Source organism: Larus michahellis, unplaced genomic scaffold (genome assembly GCF_964199755.1).
Source record: "Larus michahellis unplaced genomic scaffold, bLarMic1.1 SCAFFOLD_340, whole genome shotgun sequence".
NCBI lineage: Eukaryota > Metazoa > Chordata > Aves > Charadriiformes > Laridae > Larus > Larus michahellis.
The window spans coordinates 55,487-82,706 of record NW_027436227.1 but is presented as its reverse complement, the minus strand read 5'-3'; the positions used below and the strand labels follow the sequence as shown (position 1 = coordinate 82,706).

General features: G+C 68.7%; 1 protein-coding gene across 1 annotated transcript in view; it reads right to left on the bottom strand.

Annotated features, from left to right (window-relative positions):
• Positions 1 to 2,555: 2,555 nt before the first annotated feature.
• The window catches only part of LOC141737109 (phosphoribosylformylglycinamidine synthase-like), a 42,942-nt gene continuing 18,277 nt past the window's right edge, over positions 2,556 to 27,220 (bottom strand). The window contains 16 exon segments of the mRNA XM_074571725.1: positions 2,556 to 2,691; positions 2,693 to 2,718; positions 3,596 to 3,687; positions 5,514 to 5,724; positions 7,015 to 7,160; positions 8,441 to 8,566; positions 9,879 to 10,034; positions 10,807 to 10,890; positions 12,757 to 12,937; positions 15,867 to 16,097; positions 17,942 to 18,073; positions 19,927 to 20,040; positions 21,864 to 22,025; positions 23,966 to 24,027; positions 24,662 to 24,818; positions 26,787 to 26,860. Coding sequence (XP_074427826.1) covers positions 2,571 to 2,691; positions 2,693 to 2,718; positions 3,596 to 3,687; positions 5,514 to 5,724; positions 7,015 to 7,160; positions 8,441 to 8,566; positions 9,879 to 10,034; positions 10,807 to 10,890; positions 12,757 to 12,937; positions 15,867 to 16,097; positions 17,942 to 18,073; positions 19,927 to 20,040; positions 21,864 to 22,025; positions 23,966 to 24,027; positions 24,662 to 24,818; positions 26,787 to 26,860 — 2,075 coding nt within the window. The 3' untranslated portion in view covers positions 2,556 to 2,570.

Sequence of the window (27,220 nt, the reverse complement as noted above, 5' to 3'; positions counted from 1 at the left end):
GAACTGGGAGCACTGGGAGGGGATGGGGGGAAACTGGGAGCACTGGGGGGGGAACTGGGGGGGAACTGGGGGGGACTGGGAGCACTGGGAGCACTGGGGGGGGGAACTGGGAGCACTGGGGGGAGCTGGGGGGGAACTGGGGGGGGACTGGGGAACTGGGAGCACTGGGAGGGGAACTGGGGGGGAACTGGGGGGGGAACTGGGAGCAATGGGAGGGGAACTGGGGAACTGGGAGGGGACTGGGGGGGAACTGGGGGGGGAACTGGGAGCACTGGGGGGAGCTGGGGGGGGAACTGGGGGGGGACTGGGGGAACTGGGAGGGGACTGGGGGGGAACTGGGGGGGGAACTGGGAGCAATGGGGGGGACTGGGAGCAATGGGGGAGGAACTGGGAGCACTGCGGGGAGCCGGGGGGAACTGGGGGGAACTGGGGGGGAACTGGGAGCACTGGGGGGGAGCTGGGGGGGGGAACTGGGGGGGACTGGGAAACTGGGAGCACTGGGAGGGGGACTGGGGGGGAACTGGGAGCACTGGGGGGGAACTGGGGGGGGAGCTGGGGGGGGAACTGGGGGGGACTGGGGAACTGGCGGGGAGCTGGGGGGGAACTGCGAGCAATGGGAGGGGAACTGGGAGCAATGGGGGGGAACTGGGGGGGACTGGGAGCACTGGGGGGGGAACTGGGAGCACTGGGAGGGGAACTGGGGGGGAACTGGGGGGAACTGGGAGCACTGAGGGGGGGAACTGGGGGGGGAACTGGGGGGGAACTGGGAGCACTGGGAGGGGAACTGGGAGCACTGGGAGCACTGGGGGGGGACTGGGGGGGAAACTGGGGGGGAACTGGGAGCACTGGGGGGGGCTGGGAGCACTGGGAGGGGAACTGGGAGGGGAACTGGGGGGGAACTGGGGAGGGAACTGGGGAGGGAACTGGGAGCACTGGGGGGAACTGGGAGCAATGGGGGGGAAATGGGGGGAACTGGGAGCACTGGGAGGGGAACTGGGGAACTGGGAGCACGGGGGGGGGAACTGGGAGCACTGGGGGGGAACTGTGGGGGAAACTAGGAGGGAACTGGGAGCACGGGGGGGGAACTGGGAGGGGAGCTGGGAGCACTGGGAGCACTGGGGGGGGGGAACTGGGAGCACTGGGGGGAACTGGGGAGGAACTGGGAGCACTGGGGGGGGACTGGGGGGGAACTGGCGGGGAAACTGGGAGGGAACTGGGAGCACGGGGGGGGAACTGGGGGGGAACTGGGAGCACGGGGGGGGAACTGGGAGGGGAACTGGGGGGGACTGGGAGCACTGGGAGGACTGGGGGGGTACTGGGAGCACTGGGGGGGTTACTGGGAGCACTGGGGGTGTACTGGGAGCACTGGGAGCACTGGGGGGGGGTCGGTGGGAGCACTGGGGGGGGTCACTGGGAGCCGGGGGGGTTACTGGGAGCACTGGGAGCACTGGGGGGGGGTCGGTGGGAGCACTGGGGGGGTTACTGGGAGCTGTGGGGGGGTTACTGGGAGCACTGGGGGGGGACTGGGGGGGAACTGGCGGGGAAACTGGGAGGGAACTGGGAGCACGGGGGGGGAACTGGGAGGGGAACTGGGGGGACTGGGAGCACTGGGAGGACTGGGGGGGGTCGGTGGGAGCATGGGAGCACTGGGAGCCCGGGGCGGGTCACTGGGAGCACTGGGAGCACTGGGGGGGGTCGGTGGGAGCACTGGGAGCCCGGTGTGGGTCACTGGGAGCACTGGGAGCACTGGGGGGGGTCACAGGGAGCCTGGGGGGGGGCACTGGGAGCACTGGGGGGGAACTGGGAGCACTGGGGGGCAACTGTGTGGGGGTTACTGGGAGCACTGGGAGCACTGGGGGGGGGGGGGGTCACTGGGATCCCGGGGGGGGGTCACTGGGAGCACGGGGGGGGGGGGGTTACTGGGAGCCCTGGGGGGTCACTGGGAGCACTGGGGGGGGTTACTGGGAGCACTGGGAGCCCGGGGCGGGGGGGGTCACTGGGAGCACTGGGAGCCCGGGGGGGGGGGGTTAGGTCACCTGAGAGCCCGGGGGGGTCACTGGGAGCACTGGGGGGGTCACTGGGAGCCGGGGGGGGTTACTGGGAGCACTGGGAGCACTGGGGGGGGTACTGGGAGCCGGGGGGGGGGTTACTGGGAGCACTGGGAGCCCGGGGGCGGGGGTGTCACTGGGAGCACTGGGAGCCCGGGGGGGGGGGTCACTGAGAGCCGTGGGGGTCACTGGGAGCACTGGGGGGGTCACTGGGAGCCGGGGGGGGGTTACTGGGAGCACTGGGAGCACTGGGGGGGGTACTGGGAGCCGGGGGGGGGTTACTGGGAGCACTGGGAGCACTGGGGGGGGTACTGGGAGCCGGGGGAGGGGTTACTGGGAGCACTGGGGGGGTCACTGGGAGCCGGGGGGGGGTCGGTGGGAGCACTGGGGGGGGTACTGGGGTACTGGGAGCCGGGGGGGGGTCACTGGGAGCACTGGGAGCACTGGGGGGGTCACTGGGAGCCGGGGGGGGTTACTGGGAGCACTGGGAGCACTGGGGGGTCACTGGGAGCCGGGGGGGGGTTACTGGGAGCACTGGGGGGTTACTGGTGCCCGACCCTTGGCAGAGCCCAGCACGTCCCCGTAGCTGAAGCCCCCGACGCAGACGAGCCCCCGGAAGCGTCGAGGGCCAGGGCCCCCCACACAGGTCCTGGGTGGTCACGTCCCACACCTGGGGGCCGGGGGGGGCCACCGGGGTCAGCCCGGGGCTACCGACACCCCCCCCCCCCCCCCTCCCCCGGCCACCCTCCCCCCCGGGCCACCTGGGTTAGCCGGGGCTACCAAACCCACCACCCGGGCCCCCAACCCTCCCGACACCCCTTGGGCCACCGACCCCGGCAACCGGGCCACCAACCCTGGCCACCCCCCGGGCACCTTGGGTCACCCCCTGGGCTACCAACCTCCCAACCTGGGCCACCAACCCCCCAGCCACCTGGATCACCCCCTGGGCCGTCAACCCCAGCACCCGGGCCACCACCCATGGCCACCCCCCAGGCCACCTGGGTCATCCCCTGGGCTACCAACCCCAGCACCTGGGCCACCAACCCCCCCGGCCACCTGGATCACCCCTGGGCCGCCAACCCCAGCACCTGGGCCACCAACCCATGGCCACCCCCAGGCCACCTGGGTCATCCCCTGGGCTACCAACCCCAGCACGTGGGCAACCAACCCCCCTGGCCAATCCCTGGGCCACCAACTCCCTGAAAACCCCCTGGGCCACCTGGGTCACCCCCTGGGCTACCAACCCCAGCACCTGGGCCACCAAACCCTGGCCACCCCCTGGGCCACCTGGGTCACCCCCTGGGCCGCCAACCCCAGCACCTGGGCCACCAAACCCTGGCCACCCCCTGGGCCACCTCGGTCACCCCCTGGGCTACCAACCTCCCAACCCGGGCCACCAACCCCCCCGGCCACTCCCTGGGCCACCAAACCCTGGCCAACCCCCGGGCCACCTGGGTCACCCCCTGGGCCACCAACCCCCCAACTTGGGCCACCAACCGCCCTGGACCCACGCCCTGGGTCCCCCGGTGGCCACCGAGGCCCCTCACCTGGAAGCCGGCCATGAGGAAGGCGGCCGCCATCTCCCGGTCCCCGTTGCTGCCCTCCTCCCGCAGCACGGCCACGCGCGGCCCCGGCGCCTCTGGGGCACCCGCGACCCACACGTCACCCCCCGGACCCACACGTCACCCCCCAGACCCACACGTCACCCCCCGGACCCACAGATCACCCCCCGGACCCACACGTCATCCCGGACCCACACGTCATCCCGGACCCACAGATCACCCTGGACCCACACGTCACCCCCCGGACCCACACGTCACACCCCAGACCCACACGTCACCCCCCGGACCCACACATCACCCCGGACCCACAGATCACCCTGGACCCACACGTCACCCCCCGGACCCACACGTCATCCCGGACCCACACATCACCCTGGACCCACACGTCACCCCCCGGACCCACACGTCATCCCGGACCCACACATCACCCTGGACCCACACGTCACCCCCCGGACCCACACGTCACCCCCCAGACCCACACGTCATACCCTGGACCCACAGATCACCTCCCGGACCCACACGTCACCCCGGACCCACACATCACCCTGGACCCACACATCACCCTGGACCCACACGTCACCCCCCGGACCCAGACGTCAACCCCCGGACCCACATGTCACCCCGGACCCACATATCACACCCCGGACCCACACGTCACCCCCCCGACCCACAGATCACCCCCCGGACCCACACGTCACACCCCGGACCCACACGTCACCCTGGACCCACATGTCACACCTGGACCCACACATCACCCCGGACCCACAGATCACCCCCAGACCCACATGTCACCCTCCAGACCCACACGTCACCCTGGACCCACACGTCACACCCCGGACCCACAGATCACCCCAGACCCACACGTCACACCCCGGACCCACACGTCACACCCAAGACCCACACATCACCCCGGACCCACAGATCACCCCCCAGACCCACACGTCACCCTGGACCCACACGTCACACCCCAGACCCACACGTCACCCTGGACCCACAGATCACCCCCAGACCCACGTGTCACCCCCCAGACCCCCAGATCACCCCAGACCCCCAGATCACCCTCCAGACCCACACATCACCCCAGACCCACACATCACACCCCAGACCCACACGTCCCCCTCCAGCCCCCCACGTCCCCCCAGCCCCCCATGATCCTCCAGCCCCCCATGTTCCCTCAGCCCCCCATGACCCTCAAGACGCCCAAGGTCTTCCAGCCCCCCATGGTCCTCCCAGCCCCCCATCTCCCCCCACATCCCCCAGCCCCCCACATCCCCCAGCCCCCCATGTCTCCTCAGACCCCCATCACCTCCCAGCCCCCCATGATCCCCCAGCCCCCCACGTCCCCCCAGCCCCCCACATCCCCCAGCCCCCCACGTCCCTCCAGCCCCCCATGTCCCCCCACATCCCCCAGCCCCCCATGATCCCCCAGCCCCCCACGTCCCCCCAGCCCCCCACATCCCCCAGCCCCTCACGTCCCCCCAGCCCCCCATGTCCCCCCACATCCCCCAGCCCACCACGTCCCCCCAGCCCCCCATGTCCCCCCACATCCCCCAGCCCCCCACATCCCCCCAGCCCCCCATGATCCCCCAGCCCCCCACGTCCCCCAGCCCCCCATGTCCCCCCACATCCCCCAGCCCCGCACATCCCCCCACGTCCCCCCAGCCCCCCATGATCCTCCAGCCCCCCATGTCTCCTCAGACCCCCATGACCTTCAAGATGCCCAAGGTCTTCCAGCCCCCCACATCCCCCAGCCCCCCACGTCCCCCCAGCCCCCCATGTCCCCCCACATCCCCCAGCCCCCCACATCCCCCAGCCCCCCACGTCCCTCCAGCCCCCCATGTCCCCCCACATCCCCCAGCCCCCCACATCCCCCAGCCCCCCCCGTCCGCCCCACGCCCCTCACCCATGTGCCGGAGCAGGGGGGGCTCCTCGTGGGGGTCGAAGGGGAGGGCGAAGGTGGGTCCCCGGCGCCGGCGCAGCTCCGTCTCCTCCTGGGCCACGCACTCGGGGGTCGCCTGCTCCCGCTCCAGCCGGAAACTCGTCTCCTCCCACAGCCCCCGCAGGGCCCCCACGGGCTCGCACAGCACCGACCGCCCGGCCACCGTCACCTCCACCTGCCGCGGGGCCACGGGGCCGGTCAGGGACGCGGGGACATGGCCGCCAGTGTGGCCACCAGCACCTGGACCCGCCACGGGGCCGCGGGGATGGGGAGGGACGCGGCCACCACCGTGGGAACCCGCCACGGGGACATGGCCACCACCACGGGGACATGGGGACAGTGAGGGACATGGCCACCACCATGGCCACCAGCACCAGAACCCACCATGGGGACACGGGGACAGGGAGGGACATGGGGACATGGCCGCCAGCGTGGCCACCATCACCTGAACCCGCCACGGGGCCGCGGGGATGGGGAGGGACACGGCCACCACCGTGGGAACCTGCCACGGGGACATGGCCACCACCATGGGGACATGGGGACGGTGAGGGACATGGCCACCACCATGGCCACCAGCACCAGAACCCACCATGGGGACACGGCCACCACCATGGGGACATGGGGATGGTGAGGGACATGGCCACCACCATGGCCACCAGCACCAGAACCCACCATGGGGACACGGCCACCACCATGGGGCCACGGGGATGGTGAGGGACATGGCCACCACCATGGCCACCACCATCAGAACCCACCATGGGGACACGGCCACCACCATGGCCACCACCATGAGAACCCACCATAGGGACACAGGGATGGTGAGGGACACAGGGACATGGCCACCAGCGTGGCCACCAGCACCTGAACCCTCCATGGGGCCACGGGGATGGGGAGGGACATAGGGACATGGCCACCACCATGGGGACATGGGGACGGTGAGGGACATGGCCACCACCACGGCCACCAGCATCAGAACCAACCATGGGGACACGGCCACCACCATGGGGACACGGGGACGGTGAGGGACATGGCCACCACCATGGCCACCACCATCAGAACCCACCATGGGGACATGGCCACCACCATGGGAACCTGCCACGGGGACACGGCCACCACCATGGCCACCATGACCTGAACCCGCCATGGGGCCACGGGGACGGGGAGGGACATCGGACATGGCCACCACCATGGGGACCCACCACGGGGACATGGCCACCACCATGGCCACCGTCACCTGGACCCGCCATGGGGACACGGGGACGGGGAGGGACATGGGGACACGGCCACCACCATGGGGACCACCATGGGAACCCGCCACGGGGACGCGGCCGCCACCACGGCCACCACCATTCGAAGCCACCGTGGGGATGCGGCCACCTCCAGTCCCCCCAGGCCACCCTGGGGCCACCTCCGCCCCGCTCCCAGGGCCACCCCCCGCCCCGATGACGTCCCCGTGTCCCCTCACCGTGGCGTCGGGGCCGTAGGGGCCGCTGTGGCCCACGGGGACGCAGCGCACGCCGGCCTCCTGGTAGCGGCGGCAGATGGCCACGCTGGTGGCCACCGGCACCTCCAGCAGCAAGCCGGGCTCCTCGGCAAACAGCAGGGCCAGCGCTGGGGGGGGACACACGGGACACGAGGTGGGGACATGGGGACAGCAGGCGTGGAGACGGGGGACGGGGGGACGGGGGGACGTGGGGACAGGGAGGTGGGGACATGGGATGTGGGGACACAGGGGACATGGGGACATGGGATGTGGGGACATGGGGACGTGGGGACAGGGAGGTGGGGACGTGGGGACGTGGGGGTCAAGGGGACGTGGGGACGTGGGGACACAGGGGACAAGGGGACATGGGGACATCGGATGTGGGGACATGGGACATGGGGACATGTGGGTCAAGGGGACGGGGGGACGTGGGGACAGGGAGGTGGGGACATGGGGACGTGGGGGTCAAGGGGACGTGGGGACGTGGGGACATGGGACGTGGGGACATCAGATGTGGGGACATGGGACATGGGGACATGCGGGTCAAGGGGACGCGGGGAAATGGGGACGTGGGGGTCAAGGGGACGTGGGGATGTGGGGATGTGGGGACATGGGGGACATGGGATGTGGGGACATGGGGGTCAAGGGGACGTGGGGACATGGGGACATGGAGGTGGGGACATGGGGACATGGGGGTCAAGGGGACGCGGGGACGTGGGGACATGGGGACATGGGGACAAGGAGGTGGGGACAGGGTTGTGGGGACATGGGGACATGGGGGGACATGGGGACACAGGGACAAGGGGACACAGGGGGACATGGGGACATTGGGGGGGACACGGGGACGTGGGGGGCCATGGGGGCCATGGGGGCCATGGGGGCCATGGGGGACATTGGGGACATTGGGGACATTGGGGACATTGGGGGACATTGGGGACATGGGGGACATCGGGGGACATGGGGGGACATTGGGGACATTGGGGGACATTGGGGACATGGGGGACATCGGGGGACATGGGGGGACATTGGGGACATTGGGGACATTGGGGATATGGGGGACATTGGGGCCATGGGGGACATGGGGGGCCATTGGGGCCAGGGCCGTGGGGACATGGGGGTCAAGGGGCCATGGGGCCATGGGGCCACCCTGGGGACAAGGGACAGGAGGGGACGCGGCGGTGGGGGGGGGGGGAGGGGGACGGGGACACGTGGGGACATCGGGGACAAGGGGCCCGTGGGGGGGGGGGGGCCACGGGGCCACGGAGCTGCTGCTTCTCCGGCCCCTCCCGGGTGTCCCCAAGGCCGGGGGGGGGGGTGACATCCCCGGGGGGGGGGGGAGGTGACATCCCCGGGGGGGTGGGGGGGAGGTGACACCCCCGGGGGGGGGGGGGAGGTGACGGTGGCTCACGGTGGGTGCCGGGGGGGTCGGGGCTCAGGGCCACCCGGAGGCCGCAGTTGCCGGCGAAGGCCATTTCCAGGAGCCCCCCCAGGAGCCCCCCGTCGCTCACGTCGTGGCCCGCGCTCAGCGCCCGCTCTGGGGGGGGGGGGGACACGGGGGGGGGGACACAACAGGGACACCCCCGTGTCACCCCCGGTGCCGCGTGTCACACCCCCCCCCCCACTACCCCGGCCACGGCCACCGAAGCCCAGCCCTGGGGCCACCACGGGTCACCCCCGGGCCACCCCCCCCCCCCCAAACCCCCCCCCCCCCCCCCCTTCAAATTGCCCCCCCCAACCCCCCCCCTTTACCCCCCCCAACCCGCCCCCCAAAAGCCCCCCTTCACTCCCCCAAATCCCCCCCCGCACCCCAAAAACCCGCCCCCACTGATCCCCCCCCAAACTGCCCCCCCAATCCCACCCCCCAACACCTCGAACCCCCCCCTCGCCCCCCAAAACCCCCCCAAACACCCCAAAACCCCCCCGAGACCCCCCCCAAAACCCCCCCAAGACCCCCCAAATTGCCCCCCAAACCCCCCCTTTACCCCCCCAGACCCCCCTCCCCCCCAAATCCCCCCAATTGCCCCCCAAACCCCCCTTTTATCCCCCCCAGACCCCCCCTTCCCCCCAAATTGCCCCCCAAACCCCCTTTATCCCCCCCCGACCCCCCCTTCCCCCCCAAATCCCCCCCAAACCCCTCCTTTACCCCCCCAGACCCCCCCTACCCCCCCAAATCCCCCCCAATTGCCCCCCAAACCCCTCCTTTACCCCCCCAGACCCCCCCTTCCCCCCCAAATCCCCCCCTCCCCCCAAATTGCCCCCCAAACGCCCCCTTTACCTCCCCCAGACCCCCCCTTCCCCCCCCAAATCCCCACCAATTGCCCCCCAAACCCCCCTTTATCCCCCCCCGAGACCCCCCCTTCCCCCCAAATCCCCCCCAAACCCTCCCTTTACCCCCCACAGACCCCCCCCTTCCCCCCAAACCCCCCTTTTACTGCCCCCAGACCCCCCCTTCCCCCCCAAATCCCCCCTTCCCCCCAAATTGCCCCCCAAACCCCCCTTTTACCGCCCCCAGACCCCCCCTTCCCCCCAAATCCCCCCCAATTGCCCCCTAAACCCCCCCTTTATCCCCCCCCGACCCCCCTTCCCCCCCAAACCCCCCCTTATCCCCCCCAGACCCCCCCTTTACTCCCCAAATCCCCCCCAAATTGCCCCCCAAACCCCTCCTTTACCCCCCCGAGACCCCCCCTTCCCCCCAAATCCCCCCCAAACCCTCCCTTTACCTCCCCCAGACCCCCCCAAATCCCCCCCAATTGCCCCCCAAACCCCTCCTTTACCCCCCCCAGACCCCCCCTTCCCCCCCCGCCCCCTCCCCACGCCTCCCCCCCCCCCTTTTTGTCCCCCCCCACCTCGCAGGAGGCTCTGGGTGACGCGGAAGGCGGCGTCCAACATTTCGGGGTGCTCCAGGTCGGGGCAGGCGTCCCCCAACTGGGAGAAGACCTGGGCCAAGGCGCTGCCCCCCAAGCGGTGCCGCCCCGGGCTCAGCTGGACCCACAGCAGGGCTCCTGGGGGGGCCCCAAATCCATGGGGGGGGGGGGGGGTGTCAGCACCCCCCAAAACCCCCCCCCCATGGGGTCCCAGCCCCCTAAAATGTCCCCAAGGTGCCACCCCCTGAACCCCTGGTGGCACCCCAAGATCTACGTGGGGGTGTCGACCCCCCCATCAGCGCCCCAAAATGCACCCGAAATTCACGGGGGGGACCCCGAAATCCATGGGGGGGTCACGGCACCCCAAAATGCCCCCCCCATGGGGTCCCAGCCCCCCAGAATGTCCCCAAGGTGCCACCTTCGAAACCCCTGGTGGCACCCCAAGATCTACGTGGGGGTGTCATGACCCAACGAGCGCCCCAAAATGCACCCGAAATTCACGGGGGGGACCCCAAAATCCATGGGGGGGTCACAGCACCCCAAAATGTCCCCCCCATGGGGTCCCAGCCCCCTAAAATGTCCCCAAGGTGCCACCCCCTGAACCCCTGGTGGCACCCCAAAATCGACGTTGGGGTGTTGACTCCCCCCCCGTCAGCACCCCAAAAACCTGGGGGGCACCCAAAAATCCGGCGGGGGGGTCACGGCACCCCAAAATGTCCCCCCCATGGGGTCCCAGCCCCCCAGAATGTCCCCAAGGTGCCACCCCCTGAACCCCTGGTGGCACCCCAAGATCTACGTGGGGGTGTCAAGACCCAACGAGCGCCCCAAAATGCACCCGAAATTCACGGGGGGGACCCCGAAATCCATGGGGGGGTCACGGCACCCCAACCCCTGCCTTGGGGACACTGACCTTTGCCGTGGGGACACTTGAGGTCGGGGGTGACGGTGGCCGTGATGTCGGGGCAGACGGCGTAGGCCGAGACCACCACGGTGCCTGGGTGGGGGTCAAGAGGTCACAGGGGGTGGGGGGGTCACGGAGTGGGGGTGGGGGTGGGGTGATGTGGGGCTTGAAGGGGGGGGGGGGGTCACCCGTGGTCAGGAGGAGGAGGAGGAGTGGTGGCACCCGGGGGGTGACAGAGCCTTGGGGGTGGCACCCGTGAGCCACCATCATGGTGGTGGCCACCATCACCCATCATGGTGGCCCCCATGGGTCACAGCACCATGGTGGTGGCACCTGTGACCATCATGATGGTGGTGGCCCCCATGGGTCACAGCACCTTGGTGGTGGCCCCCGTGACCCATCACGATGGTGGTGGCCACCATCACCCACCATGGTGGCCCCCACGGGTCACAGCACCATGGTGGTGGCACCCACGACCCATGACCATGGTGGTGGCCCCCGTGACCATCATGATGGCGGTGGCCCCCATGGGTCACAGCACCTTGGTGGTGGCCCCCGTGACCCATCATGATGGTGGTGGCCCCCATGGGTCACAGCGCCTTGGTGGTGGCCCCCATGACCACCATCATGGTGGTGGCCACCATCACCCATCATGGTGGCCCCCATGGGTCACAGCACCATGGTGGTGGCACCTGTGACCATCATGATGATGGTGGCCCCCATGGGTCACAGCACCTTGGTGGTGGCCCCCGTGACCCATCATGATGGTGGTGGCCCCCATGGGTCACAGCGCCTTGGTGGTGGCCCCCATGACCACCATCATGGTGGTGGCCACCAGCACCCATCATGGTGGCCCCCATGGGTCACAGCACCATGGTGGTGGCACCTGTGACCATCATGATGGTGGTGGCCCCCATGGGTCACAGCGCCTTGGTGGTGGCCCCCGTGACCCGTCACCATGGTGGTGGCACCCACAGGTCACAACCCATCATGATGGTGGTGGCCCCCATCACCCATCATGGTGGCCCCCATGGGTCACAGCGCCTTGGTGGTGGCCCCCGTGACCATCATGATGGTGGTGGCACCCATGGGTCCCACTGCTGTGGCACCATGACCATCATGGCGGTGGTGGCCCCCATGGGTCACAGTGCCTTGGTGGTGGCCCCTGTGACCCATCACCATGGTGGTGGCACCCATGGGTCACAACCCATCACCATGGTGGTGGCCCCCGTGACCATCATGATGGTGGTGGCCACCATCACCCACCATCACGGTGGTGGCACCCATCACCCATCATGGTGGCCCCCGTGGGTCACAGCGGCCTGGTGGTGGCACCCATGACCACCATCACGATGGTGGCACCCGTCACCCATCATGGTGGCCCCCATGGGTCCCAGTGCCTTGGTGGTGGCCCCCGTGACCATCATGACGGTGGTGGCCCCCGTGACCACCATCACGGTGGTGGCACCCATCACCCATCATGGTGGCCCCCATGGGTCCCAGTGCCTTGGTGGTGGCCCCCGTGACCATCATGATGGTGGTGGCCACCATCACCCACCATCACGGTGGTGGCACCCATCACCCATCATGGTGGCCCCATGGGTCCCAGTGCCTTGGTGGTGGCCCCCGTGACCCGTCACCATGGTGGTGGCACCCATCACCCACCATCATGGTGGTGGCCCCCATCACCCATCATGGTGGCCCCCATGGGTCACAGCAGCCTGGTGGTGGCCCCCGTGACCATCATGACGGTGGTGGCCCCCGTGACCACCATCATGGTGGTGGCCCCCATCCCCCATCCCGGTGGCCCCCACGGGTCCCAGCGCCACGGTGGTGGCCCCGAGCCCCCTCCTCCTGGCCGTGCCCCCCCCCCTTCCCTCCCCACCCCCCTCCCCTGGTTGCCCCGCCTGTGGCCCCCTCCCCCCCCACACCCCCCCCCGGGGCGTGGCCGGGACTCACCGGGTGCCATGACGGTGTGGGAGCCCACGCGGGCCGCCATGCTGAGCGAGTCCTTGCCCCCGTCGATGGCCACCCCCAGGCGGTGCAGGAGCCCCACCAGCCCCTCGCAGGCCGTCACCAGCGCCCCCCCCTCCGCCCCCGTCTTGGCCCCCCACATCCAGTTCCCCGAGCACTTCACGTCCTGGGGGGCGCCAGAAACGGGGCGGGGGGAGAAGGGGGGGGACATGGGGGGCAGGAGAAGACACGGACATGTGGGGCAGGAGAAGAGAAGGACGTGGGGAGCAGGAGAAGAAAAGGAGGTGTGGGGCAGGAGAAAACAGATGTGGGAGGCAGGAGAAGAGGAGGAGATGTGGGGCAGGAGAAGACACGGACATGTGGGGCAGGACAAGAGAAGGAGATGTGGGGCAGGAGAAGACGAGGAGATGTGGGGCAGGAGAAGACACGGACGTGGGGCAAGACGAGAAGGAGATGTGGGGCAGGAGAAGACGAGGACATGTGGGGCAGGAGAAGAGAAGGACGTGGAGGGCGAGAAGACACGGACACGTGGGGCAGGAGAAGACGAGGAGATGTGGGGCAGGAGAAGCCAAGGGAATGTGGGGCAGGGGAAGACAAGGACGTGGGGGGCAAGAACACAAGGACATGTGGGGCAGGAGAAGAGAAGGACGTGGGGGGCAGGAGAAGACAGAGGTGGGAGGCAGGAGAAGACAAGGAGATGTGGGGCAGGAGAAGACGGGGACATGTGGGGCAGGACAAGAGAAGGACATGTGGGGCAGGAGAAGACGAGGAGATGTGGGGCAGGAGAAGACACAGATGTGGGGGGCGAGAAGACAAGGACATGGGGGGCAGGAGAAGATGGGGACATGTGGGGCAGGAGAAGGATGTGTGGGGCAGGAGAAGAGAAGGACATGGGGGGCAAGAAGACAAGGACATGGGGACATGTGGGGCAGGAGAAGACAAGGAGATGTGGGGCAGGAGAAGAAAAGGAGATGCGGGGCAGGAGAGGACATGTGGGGCAGGAGAAGACACGGACGTGGGGGGCAGGAGAAGACGAGGAGATGTGGGGCAGGAGAAGAGAAGGACGTTGGGGGCAAGAAGACAAGGACACGGGGACGTGTGGGGCAGAGGAAGACAAGGACATGGGGGGCAGGAGAAGAAAAGGACACGGGGACATGTGGGGCAGAAGACATGGACATGTGGGGCAAGAAGAACAGAAGGACGTGGGCGGCAGGAGAATACGAGGAGATGTGGGGCAGGAGAAGAGAAGGACGTGGGGGGCAGGAGAAGACAGGGACATGTGGGGCAGGAGAAGAGATGGAGATGTGGGGCAGGAGAAGACGGGGACATGGGGACATGTGGGTCACAGACAAGACACAGACGTGTGGGGCAGGAGAAGGGAAGGGCATGGGGGGCAAGGAGAAAAGAAGAACATGTGGGGCAGGAGAAGACACAGATGTCGGGGGCAGGAGAAGAGAAGGACGTGTGGGGCAGGAGAGGACGGGGAGATGTGGGGCAGGAGAATACAAGGAGATGTGGGGCAGGAGAGGACGGGGAGATGTGGGGCAGGAGAATACAAGGAGATGTGGGGCAGGAGAGGACGGGGAGATGTGGGGCAGGAGAAAAGAAGGACGTGTGGGGCAGGAGAAGAGGGGGAGATGTGGGGCAGGAGAGGACGGGGAGATGTGGGGCAGGAGAGGACGGGGAGATGTGGGGCAGGAGAATACAAGGAGATGTGGGGCAGGAGAGGACGGGGAGATGTGGGGCAGGAGAGGACGGGGACACGGGGCCGTGTGGGGCAGGGCCCGGGGGGGGAGGGGCCGGGTCAGAGCCGCCGCGTGCCCCGGCCCCTCCTGCCCCTCCCCCGCCATCGTCCCCTGGTTGCCCCCGACCCTCCCGGCCCCTCCCGCCCCACGGCACGGCCCAGGTGGCCACCAGGAGGTGGCTTTGGTGGCCCCCCCGCGGCCGTGAGGTGACAATGCCACGGGCCCCCCGGTGGCCACGGCCTGCACCCTGTTGGCCCCACGGCCCAGAGCTGGGGACCGTGGTGGCCCTTCTTGGCCGCTCCGTGGCCACGCCGTGGTGGTCACCCTTGGCCATGCCGTGGCCGTGCCATAGTGGTCACCCTTGGCCATCCCGTGGCCACCCCGTGGTGGTGGCGTGTCCCCCATGGGGTGGCCATCAAGTAGCCACATCATGACGATGTCATTGCTCTGGTAGCCACCCCGTGGCCATGCCGTGCTGGTGGCGTGGCCCCCATGGCATGTCCCCCCCCGTAGCCATGTCCCTGCTCCCGTAGCCACCCTGTGGCCATGCCATGGTGGTGGCATGTCCCTATGGCGTGGCCGCCCCGTAGCCACGTCACCACCAAGTCATTGCTCTGGTAGCCACCCCGTGGCCATGCCGTGCTGGCGGCGTGTCCCCATGGCGTGTCCCTCCCCGTAGCCATGTCCCCGCTCCCGTAGCCACCCCATGGTGGGGGCGTGTCCCCCATGGCGTGGCCATCAAGTAGCCACATCACCACCACGTCATTGCTCTGGTAGCCACCCTGTGGCTACACTGTGCTGGTGGCGTCCCCCCCATGGCGTGTCCCCCCCGTAGCCACGTCCCCGCTCCCGTAGCCACCCCGTGGCCATGCCGTGGTGGTGGCGTGTCCCCCATGGCATGTCCCCCCCGTAGCCACGTCCCCGCTCCCGTAGCCACCCCGTGGCTACACCGTGCTGGTGGCGTGTCCCCCATGGCGTGTCCCCCCCGTAGCCACGTCCCCGCTCCCGTAGCCACCCTGTGGCTACACCGTGCTGGTGGCGTGGCCCCCATGGCGTGTCCCTCCCCGTAGCCACGTCCCCGCTCCCGTAGCCACCCCGTGGCTACACCGTGCTGGTGGCGTGTCCCTCATGGTGTGTCCCCCCCGTAGCCACATCCCCGCTCCCGTAGCCACCCCGTGGCCATGCCGTGGTGGTGGCGTGTCCCCCATGGCGTGTCCCCCCCGTAGCCACATCCCCGCTCCCGTAGCCACCCCGTGGCCAAGCCGTGCTGGTGGCATGTCCCCCATGGTGTGTCCCCCCCGTAGCCACATCCCCGCTCCCGTAGCCACCCCGTGGCCGCGCCGGACTCACCCGGAGGTCGGTGACGCGGGCGAAGACGAGGTTGGTGAGGGCCTCGGCCAGGGCCAGCCGGGCGCCGGCCGCCGGGTCCAAGAGGCCCTTGATGGGCTGCTCCCCCAGCGCGGTGGCCGCCCCCACCGTGTCGAAGTGGGACAGGGCCACCACGGCCACGTCGGCCAGCGGCGTGTGCAGGGGGCCCACGCACTGCTGCTGGGCCACCAGCCCCGTCACCGAGCGGTCCACCTGCCCCGGGGGGGGGAGAGAGGGGTCAGGGGTGGCCACGGGGATGGTGGGGGGGTGGCCACGGGGATGGGTTTGGGGGGAGGAGAGGGGGGGGACATGGCCACCGAGTGGGTTGGGGACTTGGAGGGGACGGTGGCCACCAGTAAGTTGGGGACATGGAGGAAACGGTGGCCACCAGTAAGTTGGGGACATGGAGGGGACGGTGGCCACGGGGGGGACAGGAGGTGACATGAGGGGACACGAGGGGATATGATGTGACAGGGGGACACGGGGTGACACGGGGTGACAGGAGGTGACGGGGGGTGACGGGGGGTGATGGGGGGTGATGGGGGTGACGGGGGGTGACAGGGGTGACACACGGTGACGGGGAGTGACGGGGTGACAGGAGGTGACAGGGGGTGACAGGAGGTGACAGGAGGTGACAGAGGGTGACAGGAGGTGACACAGGGTGACAGGGGGTGACGGGGGTGACACGGGGTGACAGGATGTGACAGGGGGTGACAGGGGGTGATGGGGGGTGACAGGAGGTGACAGGAGTGACAGGGGGTGACAGGGGTGACAGGAGGTGACAGGGGTGACGGGGGGTGATGGGGGTGACAGGGGATGACAGGGGGTGACACGGGGTGACGGGGGTGACGGTGGGTGACAGGGGTGACAGGAGGTGACAAGGGGTGACACGGGGTGTCGGGGGGAGACGGGGGGTGACAGGGGCGACAGGAGGTGACGGGGGGTGACGGGGGGTGACAGGAGGTGACAGGGGGTGACACGGGGTAACGGGGAGATGGGGTGACACAGGGGGACAGGAGATGACGGGGGTGACGGGGGGTGATGGGGGGTGACAGGAGGTGACAGGGGTGACACACGGTGACGGGGAGTGACGGGGGTGACAGGAGGTGACAGGGGGTGATGGGGGGTGACGGGGGGTGACAGGGGTGACAGGAGGTGACAGGGGGTGACAGGGGGTGATGGGGGGTGACAGGGGTGACAGGGGTGACAGGAGGTGACAGGGGGTGACAGGAGGTGACAGGGGTGACGGGGGTGACGGGGTGACACGGGGTAATGGGGAGATGGGGTGACACAGGGGGACAGGAGGTGACGGGGGTGATGGGGGGTGATGGGGGTGACACGGGGTGACAGGGGGTGACGGAGGCTGACAGGAGGTGACAGGGGGAGATGGGGTGACACAGGGGGACAGGAGGTGACGGGGGTGACGGAGGGTGACGGGGTGACAGGGGGTGATGGGGGGTGACACAGGGTGACAGGGGGTGACGCGGGGTGACAGGGGGTGACACGGGGTGACAGGGGGTGACACGGGGTGACAGGGGTGACGGGGTGACTGGGGGTGATGGGGGGTGACAGGGATGACAGGGTGATGGGGGGTGACAGGGATGACAGGGGGTGACGGGGGGTGACACAGGGGGACAGGAGGTGACGGGGGTGACGGGGGGTGACGGGGTGACAGGAGGTGACAGGGGGTGACAGGGGTGACACACGGTGACACAGGGTGACAGGAGGTGACAGGAGGTGACAGGGGTGACAGGAGGTGACAGGGGTGACACACGGTGACTCAGGGTGACAGGGGGTGACAGGGGTGACAGGGGGTGACAGGAGGTGACACACGGTGACTCAGGGTGACAGGGGGTGACAGGGGTGACAGGGGGTGACAGGGGTGACACACGGTGACGCAGGGTGACAGGGGGTGACAGGGGTGACAGGGGGTGACAGGGGTGACACACGGTGACTCAGGGTGACAGGGGGTGACAGGGGTGACAGGGGGTGACAGGAGGTGACACACGGTGACGCAGGGTGACAGGGGTGACAGGGGTGACGGGTGGCGGTGTCACCTTGTTGGTGAGGTAGCGTTTGCTGGCCACGGCCGGGAGCCGCAGCACCCGCTCCAGCGCCTGCCGCACCGACAGCCCCGGGGGCAGCTCCAGGGGGCGCAGGGTGGGGGGCACCCGCTGCAGCGCGAACTCCTGGGGGGGACACACACACACACGGGGGGGTCATGGAGGTCCCCAGCCCCGTTGGGTGGCCCCATCCCCAACTGGGAGGTCCCCAGTCCCAACTGGGAGGTCCACGTTGGGTGGTCTCCATGGTCATGGAGGTCCCAGCCCCATTGGGTGGCTCCATCCCCAACTGGGAGGTCCCCGTTGGTGCCCCCCATCATCATGGAGGTCCCCATTCCCAACTGGGAGGTCCCAATGCCCAACTGGGAGGTCCCCAGTCCCAGCTGGGAGGTCCCCACTGGGTGCCCCCCATCATCATGGAGGTCCCCAGCCCCGTTGGGTGGCTCCATCCCCAACTGGGAGGTCCCAATGCCCAACTGGGAGGTCCCCATTGGGTGGTCGCCACCATCATGGAGATCCCCAGCCCCGTTGGGTGTTCCCATCCCCAACTGGGAGGTCCCCAGTCCCAGCTGGGAGGTCCCCACTGGGTGCCCCCCATCATCATGGAGGGCCCCAGCCCCGTTGGGTGGCCCCATCCCCAACTGGGAGGTCCCAATGCCCAACTGGGAGGTCCCCATTGGGTGGTTGCCACCATCATGGAGGTCCCAGCCCCATTGGGTGTCCCCATTCCCAACTGGGAGGTCCCCAGTCCCAACTGGGAGGTCCCCATTGGGTGGTCGCCACCATCATGGAGGTCCCAGCCCCGTTGGGTGGCTCCATCCCCAACTGGGAGGTCCCCGTTGGTGCCCCCCATCATCATGGAGATCCCCATCCCCAACTGGAAGGTCCCAATGCCCAACTGGGAGGTCCCCAGTCCCAACTGGGAGGTCCCCATTGGGTGGTCTCCACCATCATGGAGGTCCCCAGCCCCGTTGGGTGGCTCCATCCCCAACTGGGAGGTCCTCAGTCCCAACTGGGAGGTCCCCGTTGGGTGGTCTCCATGGCCATGGAGGTCCCAGCCCCATTGGGTGGCCCCATCCCCAACTGGGAGGTCCCAATGTCAACTGGGAGGTCCCCAGTCCCAACTGGGAGGTCCCCATCGGGTGCCCCCCATCATCACAGAGGTCCCAGCCCCACTGGAGGTCCCCATGCCCAACTGTGAAGTCCCAATGTCAACTGGGAGGTCCCAATGCCCAACTGGGAGGTCCCCATTGGGTGGTCTCCACCATCATGGAGATCCCCAGCCCCGTTGGGTGGCTCCATCCCCAACTGGGAGGTCCCCATTGGGTGCCCCCCATCATCATGGAGGTCCTCATTCCCAACTGGGAGGTCCCAATGTCAACTGGGAGGTCCCCAGTCCCAACTGGGAGGTCCCCATTGGGTGGTTGCCACCATCATGGTGGTCCCATCCCCATGGGGTGGCTCCATCCCCAACTGGGAGGTCCCAATGTCAACTAGGAGGTCCCCGTTGGTGCCCCCCATCATCATGGAGGTCCCCATCCCCAACTGGGAGGTCCCAGTGTCAACTGGGAGGTCGGGAGGTCCCCAGTCCCAACTGGGAGGTCCCCATTGGGTGGTCGCCACCATCATGGAGGTCCCATCCCCGTTGGGTGGCTCCATCCCCAACTGGGAGGTCCCCATTGGGTGGTCTCCACCATCATGGTGGTCCCATCCCCATGGAGGTCCCCATCCCCAACTGGGAGGTCCCAATGTCAACTGGGAGGTCCCCAGTCCCAACTGGGAGGTCCCCGTTGGGTGCCCCCCCCCATCATGGCGTTCTCCATCCCCGTTGGGTGCCCCCCAGCGCCCAACTGGGAGATCCCTACTGGGTCTTGGCGGGGGGGGGGGGGGTCACCAGGCGTGTCCCTCAACTCCCAGCCCCCCACGTGGGGGGGTGTCCGTCCCCCCCCGCCCCCCCCCGCCCCCCAGCCCCCCCTCACCTTGCGGGGCATCTTGCCCAGCACCCACTCCAGCTCCAGGTTGACGGGGGTGGGGAGCCCCTCGTGGGACCCCCCCTCGGGCACCGGCGCCTCCAGGTCGTCCACCAGCACGATCTGTGGGGCAGGTGGGGGGGGGGGGGGCGGTCAGAAGGTGTGGGGCACCCCCCAAGCACCCCCCAGCAGCCTTCCCCGTCCCCAGGGATCCCAAAGGAACCCCCCCCCGCCATGGTCCTCGATGTCCCCCCAGGTGCCTCCAGGTTCCTGTGTCCCAGCCCCACGTCGCCCCACGGCCCCACAGCCCCATGGTGTCCCCCACGTCCCCATGGTGTCCCCCATGTCCCATGTCCCCACCGCCCCATGGCCCCACATCCCGCGTCCCCACAGTGTCCCCAACGTCCCCCCCCGGCCCCACATCCCACGTCCCCACCGCCCCATGGCCCCACGGCCCAGGTCCCCATGGTGTCCCCCATCTCCTCATGCCCCACGTCCCCATGGTGTCCCCCACGTCCCTCCACCCCCACGTCCCACGTCCCCCTGGTGTCCCCCACGTCCCCCAACCCCATCTCCCATGGCCCCACCTCCCCACGGCCCCACATCCCATGTCCCCACGGTGTCTCCCACCTCCCACGTCCCCATGGTGTCCCCAACGTCTCTCCACCCTCACGTCCCATGTCCCCATGGTGTCCCCCATGTCCCCACGTCCCACAGCCCCACGGTGTCCCCCACGTCCCACATCCCTACCTCCCATGTCCCCATGGTGTCCCCCATGGTGTCCCCCATGTCCCCATCTCCCATGTCCCCATGGTGTCCCCAACGTCCCTCCATCCCCACATCCCCATGGTGTCCCCCATATCCCACGTCCCCATGGTGTCCCCCACATCCCTCCATCCCCATGTCCCCACGGTGTCCCCCATGTCCCCATCTCCCGTGTCCCCATGGATGTCCCTCCACCCCCACGTCCCACGTCCCCATGGTGTCCCCCACATCCCTCCATCCCCATGTCCCCATGGTGTCCCCCACGTCCCATGTCCCCATGGTGTCCCCCATGTCCCTCCACCCCCACGTTCCACATCCCCATGGTGTCCCCCATGTCCCATGTCCCCATGGTGTCCCCCACATCCCTCCATCCCCATGTCCCCATGGTGTCCCCCACGTCCCATGTCCCCATGGTGTCCCCCATGTCCCTCCACCCCCACATTCCACGTCCCCATGGTGTCCCCCATGTCCCACGTCCCAATGGTGTCCCCCATGTCCCATGTCCCCATGGTGTCCCCCACATCCCTCCATCCCCACATCCCCATGGTGTCCCATGTGTCCCTCCACCCCCACATCCCACGTCCCCATGGTGTCCCCTGTGTCCCACGTCCCCACGGTGTCTCCCACATCCCTCCACCCCCATGTCCCACGTCCCCATGGTGTCCCCCATGTCCCACATCCCCATGGTGTCCCCCACATCCCTCCATCCCCACGTCCCCATGGTGTCCCCTACGTCCCACGTCCCCATGGTGTCCCTCCACCCCCATGTCCCACGTCCCCATGGTGTCCCCCACATCCCTCCATCCCCACATCCCCATGGTGTCCACCACGTCCCACGTCCCCATGGTGTCCCTCCAGCCCCATGTCCCACGTCCCCGTGGTGTCCCCCACATTCCTCCATCCCCACGTCCCCATGGTGTCCCCCGTGTCCCACATCCCCATGGTGTCCCATGTGTCTCTCCACCCCCATGTCCCACGTCCCCATGGTGTCCCCCGTGTCCCACATCCCCATGGTGTCCCCCACATCCCTCCACCCCCACGTCCCCATGGTGTCCCCCACGTCCCACGTCCCCATGGTGTCTCCCATGTCCCTCCACTCCCCCGTCCCACGTCCCCACGGTGTCCCCCGTGCCCCTCCCGCCCCACGCCCCCCGTCCCCACGCTGCCCCCCGCCCCCTCACCCTGCCGTCGCCGGTGATGGTCCCCACCACGCTGAGGGGGCAGCGCTCGCGGGCCGCCAGGCGCCGCAGCAGCCCCAGCCCCGCCGGCCGCGCCAGCAGCGCGTTGGACTCCTGGTACTCGGCGCCCCACAGCTCCAGCACGCTCAGCGTGGGGTCACCCCGCTGCCACCCCCCGCGTCACCACCGGGGGGACGCCGCGGGGACGGGGGGCAGCGGGGGACACTGCGGGGAGGGGGGGCACAAGGGGACGGGGGGCACCAGGGGACACCATGGGGATGGGGGGCACAAGGGGACAGGGGGCACAAGGGGACACCGCGGGGATGGGGGGCACCGGGGACACGGTGGGGACGGGGGGCACAAGGGGACACCAGGGGGACGGGGGGGCACAAGGGGACGGGGGGGCAGCAGGGGGACTGGGGGACACCACAGGGACGGGGGGCACAAGGGGGCAGGGGGCAGTGGGGGACACCACGGGGACAGGGGTCTTTGCGGGGACACCATGGGGACGGGGGGCACAAGGGGACGGGGGACACAAGGGGACACCGTGGGGATGGGGGGCAGCGGGGGACGCCACGGGGATGGGGGGCACAAGGGGCCGGGGGGCACAAGGGGACACCAGGGGGATGGGGGGCATTGGGGGACACTGCGGGGATGGGGGGCACAGCGGGACACCACAGGGACGGGGGGCACAAGGGGACGGGGGGCACAAGGGGACACCGCAGGGACGGGGGGCAGCGGGGGACGCCACGGGGATGGGGGGCACAAGGGGACGGGGGGCACAAGGGGACACCGCAGGGACGGGGGGCAGTGGGGGACACCACGGGGAGGGGGGGCACCAGGGGACGGGGGGGCACAAGGGGACAGGGGGCACCAGGGGACACCGCGGGGAGGGGGGGCACAAGGGGACACCGCGGGGACGGGGGGCACCGGGGACACTGTGGGGACGGAGGGCCCAAGGGGACACCAGGGGGACGGGGGGGCACAAGGGGACGGGGGGGACTGGGGGACACTGCAGGGACGGGGGGCACAAGGGGACACCAGGGGGACGGGGGGCACCAGGGGATACCGAGGGGATGGGGGGCACAAGGGGACGGGGGCACAAGGGGACACCGTGGGGACGGGGGACAGCGGGGGACACTGCGGGGACGGGGGGCACAAGGGGACGGGGGGCATAAGGGGACGGGGTGTCCCACCGCGGGGATGGGGGGGCACAAGGGGACGGGGGGGCAGCGGGGGGACGGGGGGGACTGGGGGACACCACAGGGACGGGGGACGCTGTGGGGACAGGGGGCTTTGTGGGGACACCATGGGGACGGGGGGCACAAGGGGATGGGGGCACAAGGGGATGGGGGGCACAAGGGGACACCAGGGGGACGGGGGGGCACAAGGGGACGGGGGGGACTGGGGGACACCACAGGGATGGGGGGCACAAGGGGGCAGGGGGCAGTGGGGGACACTGCGGGGACAGGGGTCTTTGCGGGGACACCATGGGGACGGGGGCACAAGGGGACGGGGGGCACAAGGGGACACCAAGGGGACGGGGGGCAGTGGGGGACGCCACGGGGATGGGGGGCACCAGGGGACGGGGGGGCACAAGGGGACGGGGGGCACCAGGGGACACCGCGGGGAGGGGGGGCACAAGGGGACACCAAGGGGACGGGGGGCACCAGGGGAATGGGGGGGCACAAGGGGACGGGGGACAGCGGGGGGGACAAGTGGCACCGAGGGGACAGGGAGCACCAGGGGATAGCGGGGGGGGCACTGGGGGTCCCATGGGTGGGGGGTCCCTGGGTGGGGGGTCCCTGGGTGGGGGGGTCCCATAGGGAGGGGGTCCCATGGGGGAGGGGGGGTCCCTGGGGGGGGTGTCCCTGGGGGGGGGTGTCCCATGGGTGGGGGGGTCCTGTGGGGGGGGTGTCCCTGGGTGGGGGGGGGTCCCATGGGGGTGGGGTGTCGCATGGGTGGGGGGGTCCTGTGGGTGGGGGGGGTGTCCCTGGGTGGGGGGGGGTCCCTGGGGGGGGTGTCCCTGGGGGGGGGTGTCCCCTGGGAAGGGGGGGGTGTCCCATGGGTGGGGTGTCCCTGGGGGGGGGTCCCGGGGGGGTCACCTGGAAGCGGCTGGCGTAGATGACGGCCCCCGCCGGCTCGCTCAGCTCCTTCAGCACGTTCCCTGGGGGGGGGACACGGGGACCGTGGGGACACCCCCCCGCGTCCCCCCCACGGCCCCCGCGGTCCCCACAGTGTCCCCCCAGTGTCCCCAATGTCCCCAATGTCCCCAACGTCCCCAATGTCCCCAATGTCCCCAAATGTCCCCCAATGTCCCCAATGTCCCCAATGTCCCCCAATGTCCCCAATGTCCCCAATGTCCCCCATGTCCCCAAATGTCCCCAATGTCCCCATGTCCCCAATGTCCCCCATGTCTCCAATGTCCCCAATGTCCTCCATGTCCCCAATGTCCCCCATGTCCCCAATGTCCCCCAATATGCCCAATGTCCCCAATGTCCCCAAATGTCCCCAATGTCCCCAATGTCCCCAATGTCCCCCATGTCCCCAATGTCCCCCATGTCCCCCAATGTCCCCAAATGTCCCCAATGTCCCCAATGTCCCCAATGTCCCCAATGTCCCCCATGTCCCCCAATGTCCCCAAATGTCCCCAATGTCCCCAATGTCCCCAATGTCCCCAATGTCCCCCATGTCCCCCAATGTCCCCAAATGTCCCCAATGCCCCCAATGTCCCCAATGTCCCCAACGTCCCCCATGTCCCCCCCCGTCCCCAGGTGTCCCCAGGTGTCCCCCCCCGTTACCGTTGCCGCCGGCGCCCTGGTCGTGGATGCTGGCGATGGGGTTCCCCCCCCCGCTCTCGATGCACCCCCGCAGCACCCGGTTCAGCTTCTGCTCCATCTCGGGGTCCCCCCGCTGCACCGCCCCCGCGTCCCGCTCCTCCGCGTTGTCCCCCTGCACCTGGGGACGGGGGACATTGGGGACGTTGGGGACATTGGGGACATTGCGGGACATGGGGGACATTGGGGACATGGGGGACATTGGGGATATTGGGGACATTGGGGACATTGCGGGACATGGGGGACATTGGGGACATTGGGGACATGGGGGACATTGGGGACGTTGGGGACATTTGGGGACATTTGGGACATTGGGGACATGGGGGATATTTGGGACATTGGGGACATTGGGGACATGGAGGACATTGGGGACATTGGGGGGACATTGGGGACGTGGGGACATTGGGGACATTGGGGACATGGGGGACATTGGGGACATTGCGGGACATGGGGGACATTGGGGACATTGGGGACATTGGGGGACATTGGGGACATTTGGGACATTGGGGACATTGGGGACACGGGGGACATTGGGGACATGGGGGACATTGGGGACATTGGGGACATGGGGGACATTGGGGACATTGCGGGACATGGGGGACATTGGGGACATTGGGGACATTGGGGGACATTGGGGACATTTGGGACATTGGGGACATTGGGGACATGGGGGACATTGGGGGACATGGGGGACATTTGGGACATTGGGGACATTGGGGACATTGGGGGACATTGGGGACATTGGGGACATTGGGGACATTGGGGACATTGGGGGACATTGGGGTCATTGGGGACATGGGGGACATTGGGGATATTGGGGACATTGGGGACATTGGGGACATTGGGGACATTGGGGATATTGGGGACATGGGGACATTGGGGACATTGGGGACATTGGGGATATTGGGGACATGGGGACATTGGGGGACATTGGGGACATTGGGGATATTGGGGACATGGGGGACATTGGGGGACATTGGGGACATTGGGGACATTGGGGACATTGGGGATATTGGGGACATTGGGGATATTGGGGTCATTGGGGACATTGGGGGACATTGGGGATATTGGGGACACTGGGGATATTGGGGACATTGGGGACATTGGGGGACATTGGGGATATTGGGGACATTGGGGACATTGGGGATATTGGGGACATTGGGGATATTGGGGTCATTGGGGACATGGGGGACATTGGGGGACATTGGGGATATTGGGGACATTGGGGACATTGGGGATATTGGGGACATTGGGGATATTGGGGTCATTGGGGACATGGGGGACATTGGGGATATTGGGGACATTGGGGACATTGGGGATATTGGGGATATTGGGGACATTGGGGACATTGGGGGACATTGGGGACATTGGGGACATTGGGGACATTGGGGTCATTGGGGACATTGGGGATATTGGGGACATTGGGGACATTGGGGATATTGGGGACATTGGGGACATTGGGGTCATTGGGGACATGGGGGACATTGGGGATATTGGGGACATTGGGGGACATGGGGGACATTGGGGATATTGGGGACACTGGGGATATTGGGGACATGGGGGACATTGGGGACATTGGGGGACATGGGGGACATTGGGGATATTGGGGACACTGGGGATATTGGGGTCATTGGGGACATTGGGGGACATGGGGGACATTGGGGATATTGGGGACATTGGGGACATTGGGGTCATTGGGGACATGGGGGACATGGGGGACATTGGGGATATTGGGGACATTGGGGACATTGGGGGACGTTGGGGACATTCAGGGGACACTGGGGGGGGGGAGGGGACACACCACGGTGGGGACACCCCCCCCCCCAAATTCCCCTCCCCCCATCACCTTTGGGACCCCCTAAATCCCCCCCACCCCCACCCCCAAATGACCCACCCAACCCCCCCAGAAACCCCCATATCGCCCCCCCCCCACCTCTGGGACCCCCAAATCCCCCCCCCCTCACCCTTGGGACCCCCAAATCCCCCCCCAGACCCCCCCAGAAACCCCCATATCGCCCCCCCCCCACCTCTGGGACCCCCAAATCCCTCCCCAACGCCCCCGACACCCCCAACCCCCCCCCCCCTTTACCTGGATGGAGGAGGCGGCCCCCCCCCCGACGCCGATGCGGTACACGGGGCCCCCCACCTTCACCACCAGCATCCCTGGAGGGGGGGGGAACACAGGGGTGAGACCCCCCCGAACCCCCCCCATGGGAAACGGTGGGGGGGGGGGCTCGGGGGGCCCAAGGGTGACGGGGGAGGGGGAGATTTGGGGGTCCCAAGGGTGATGGGGGGGGTTGGGGGGGGGATTTGGGGGGGTCGGGGGGGGTTGGGGGGTGTCGGCGGGGGGTTGGGGGGGGTCATTCAGGGTGGGGGGGGATTTGGGGGTGTTGGGGGGGAATTTGGGGGTGTCAGAGGGGGTGTGGGGGGCAATTTGGGGGTGTGGGGGGGGATTTGGGGGGGTCAGGGGGGTTTTGGGGGTGTTGGAGGGGTCATTTGGGGGGGATTTGAGGGTGTTGGGGG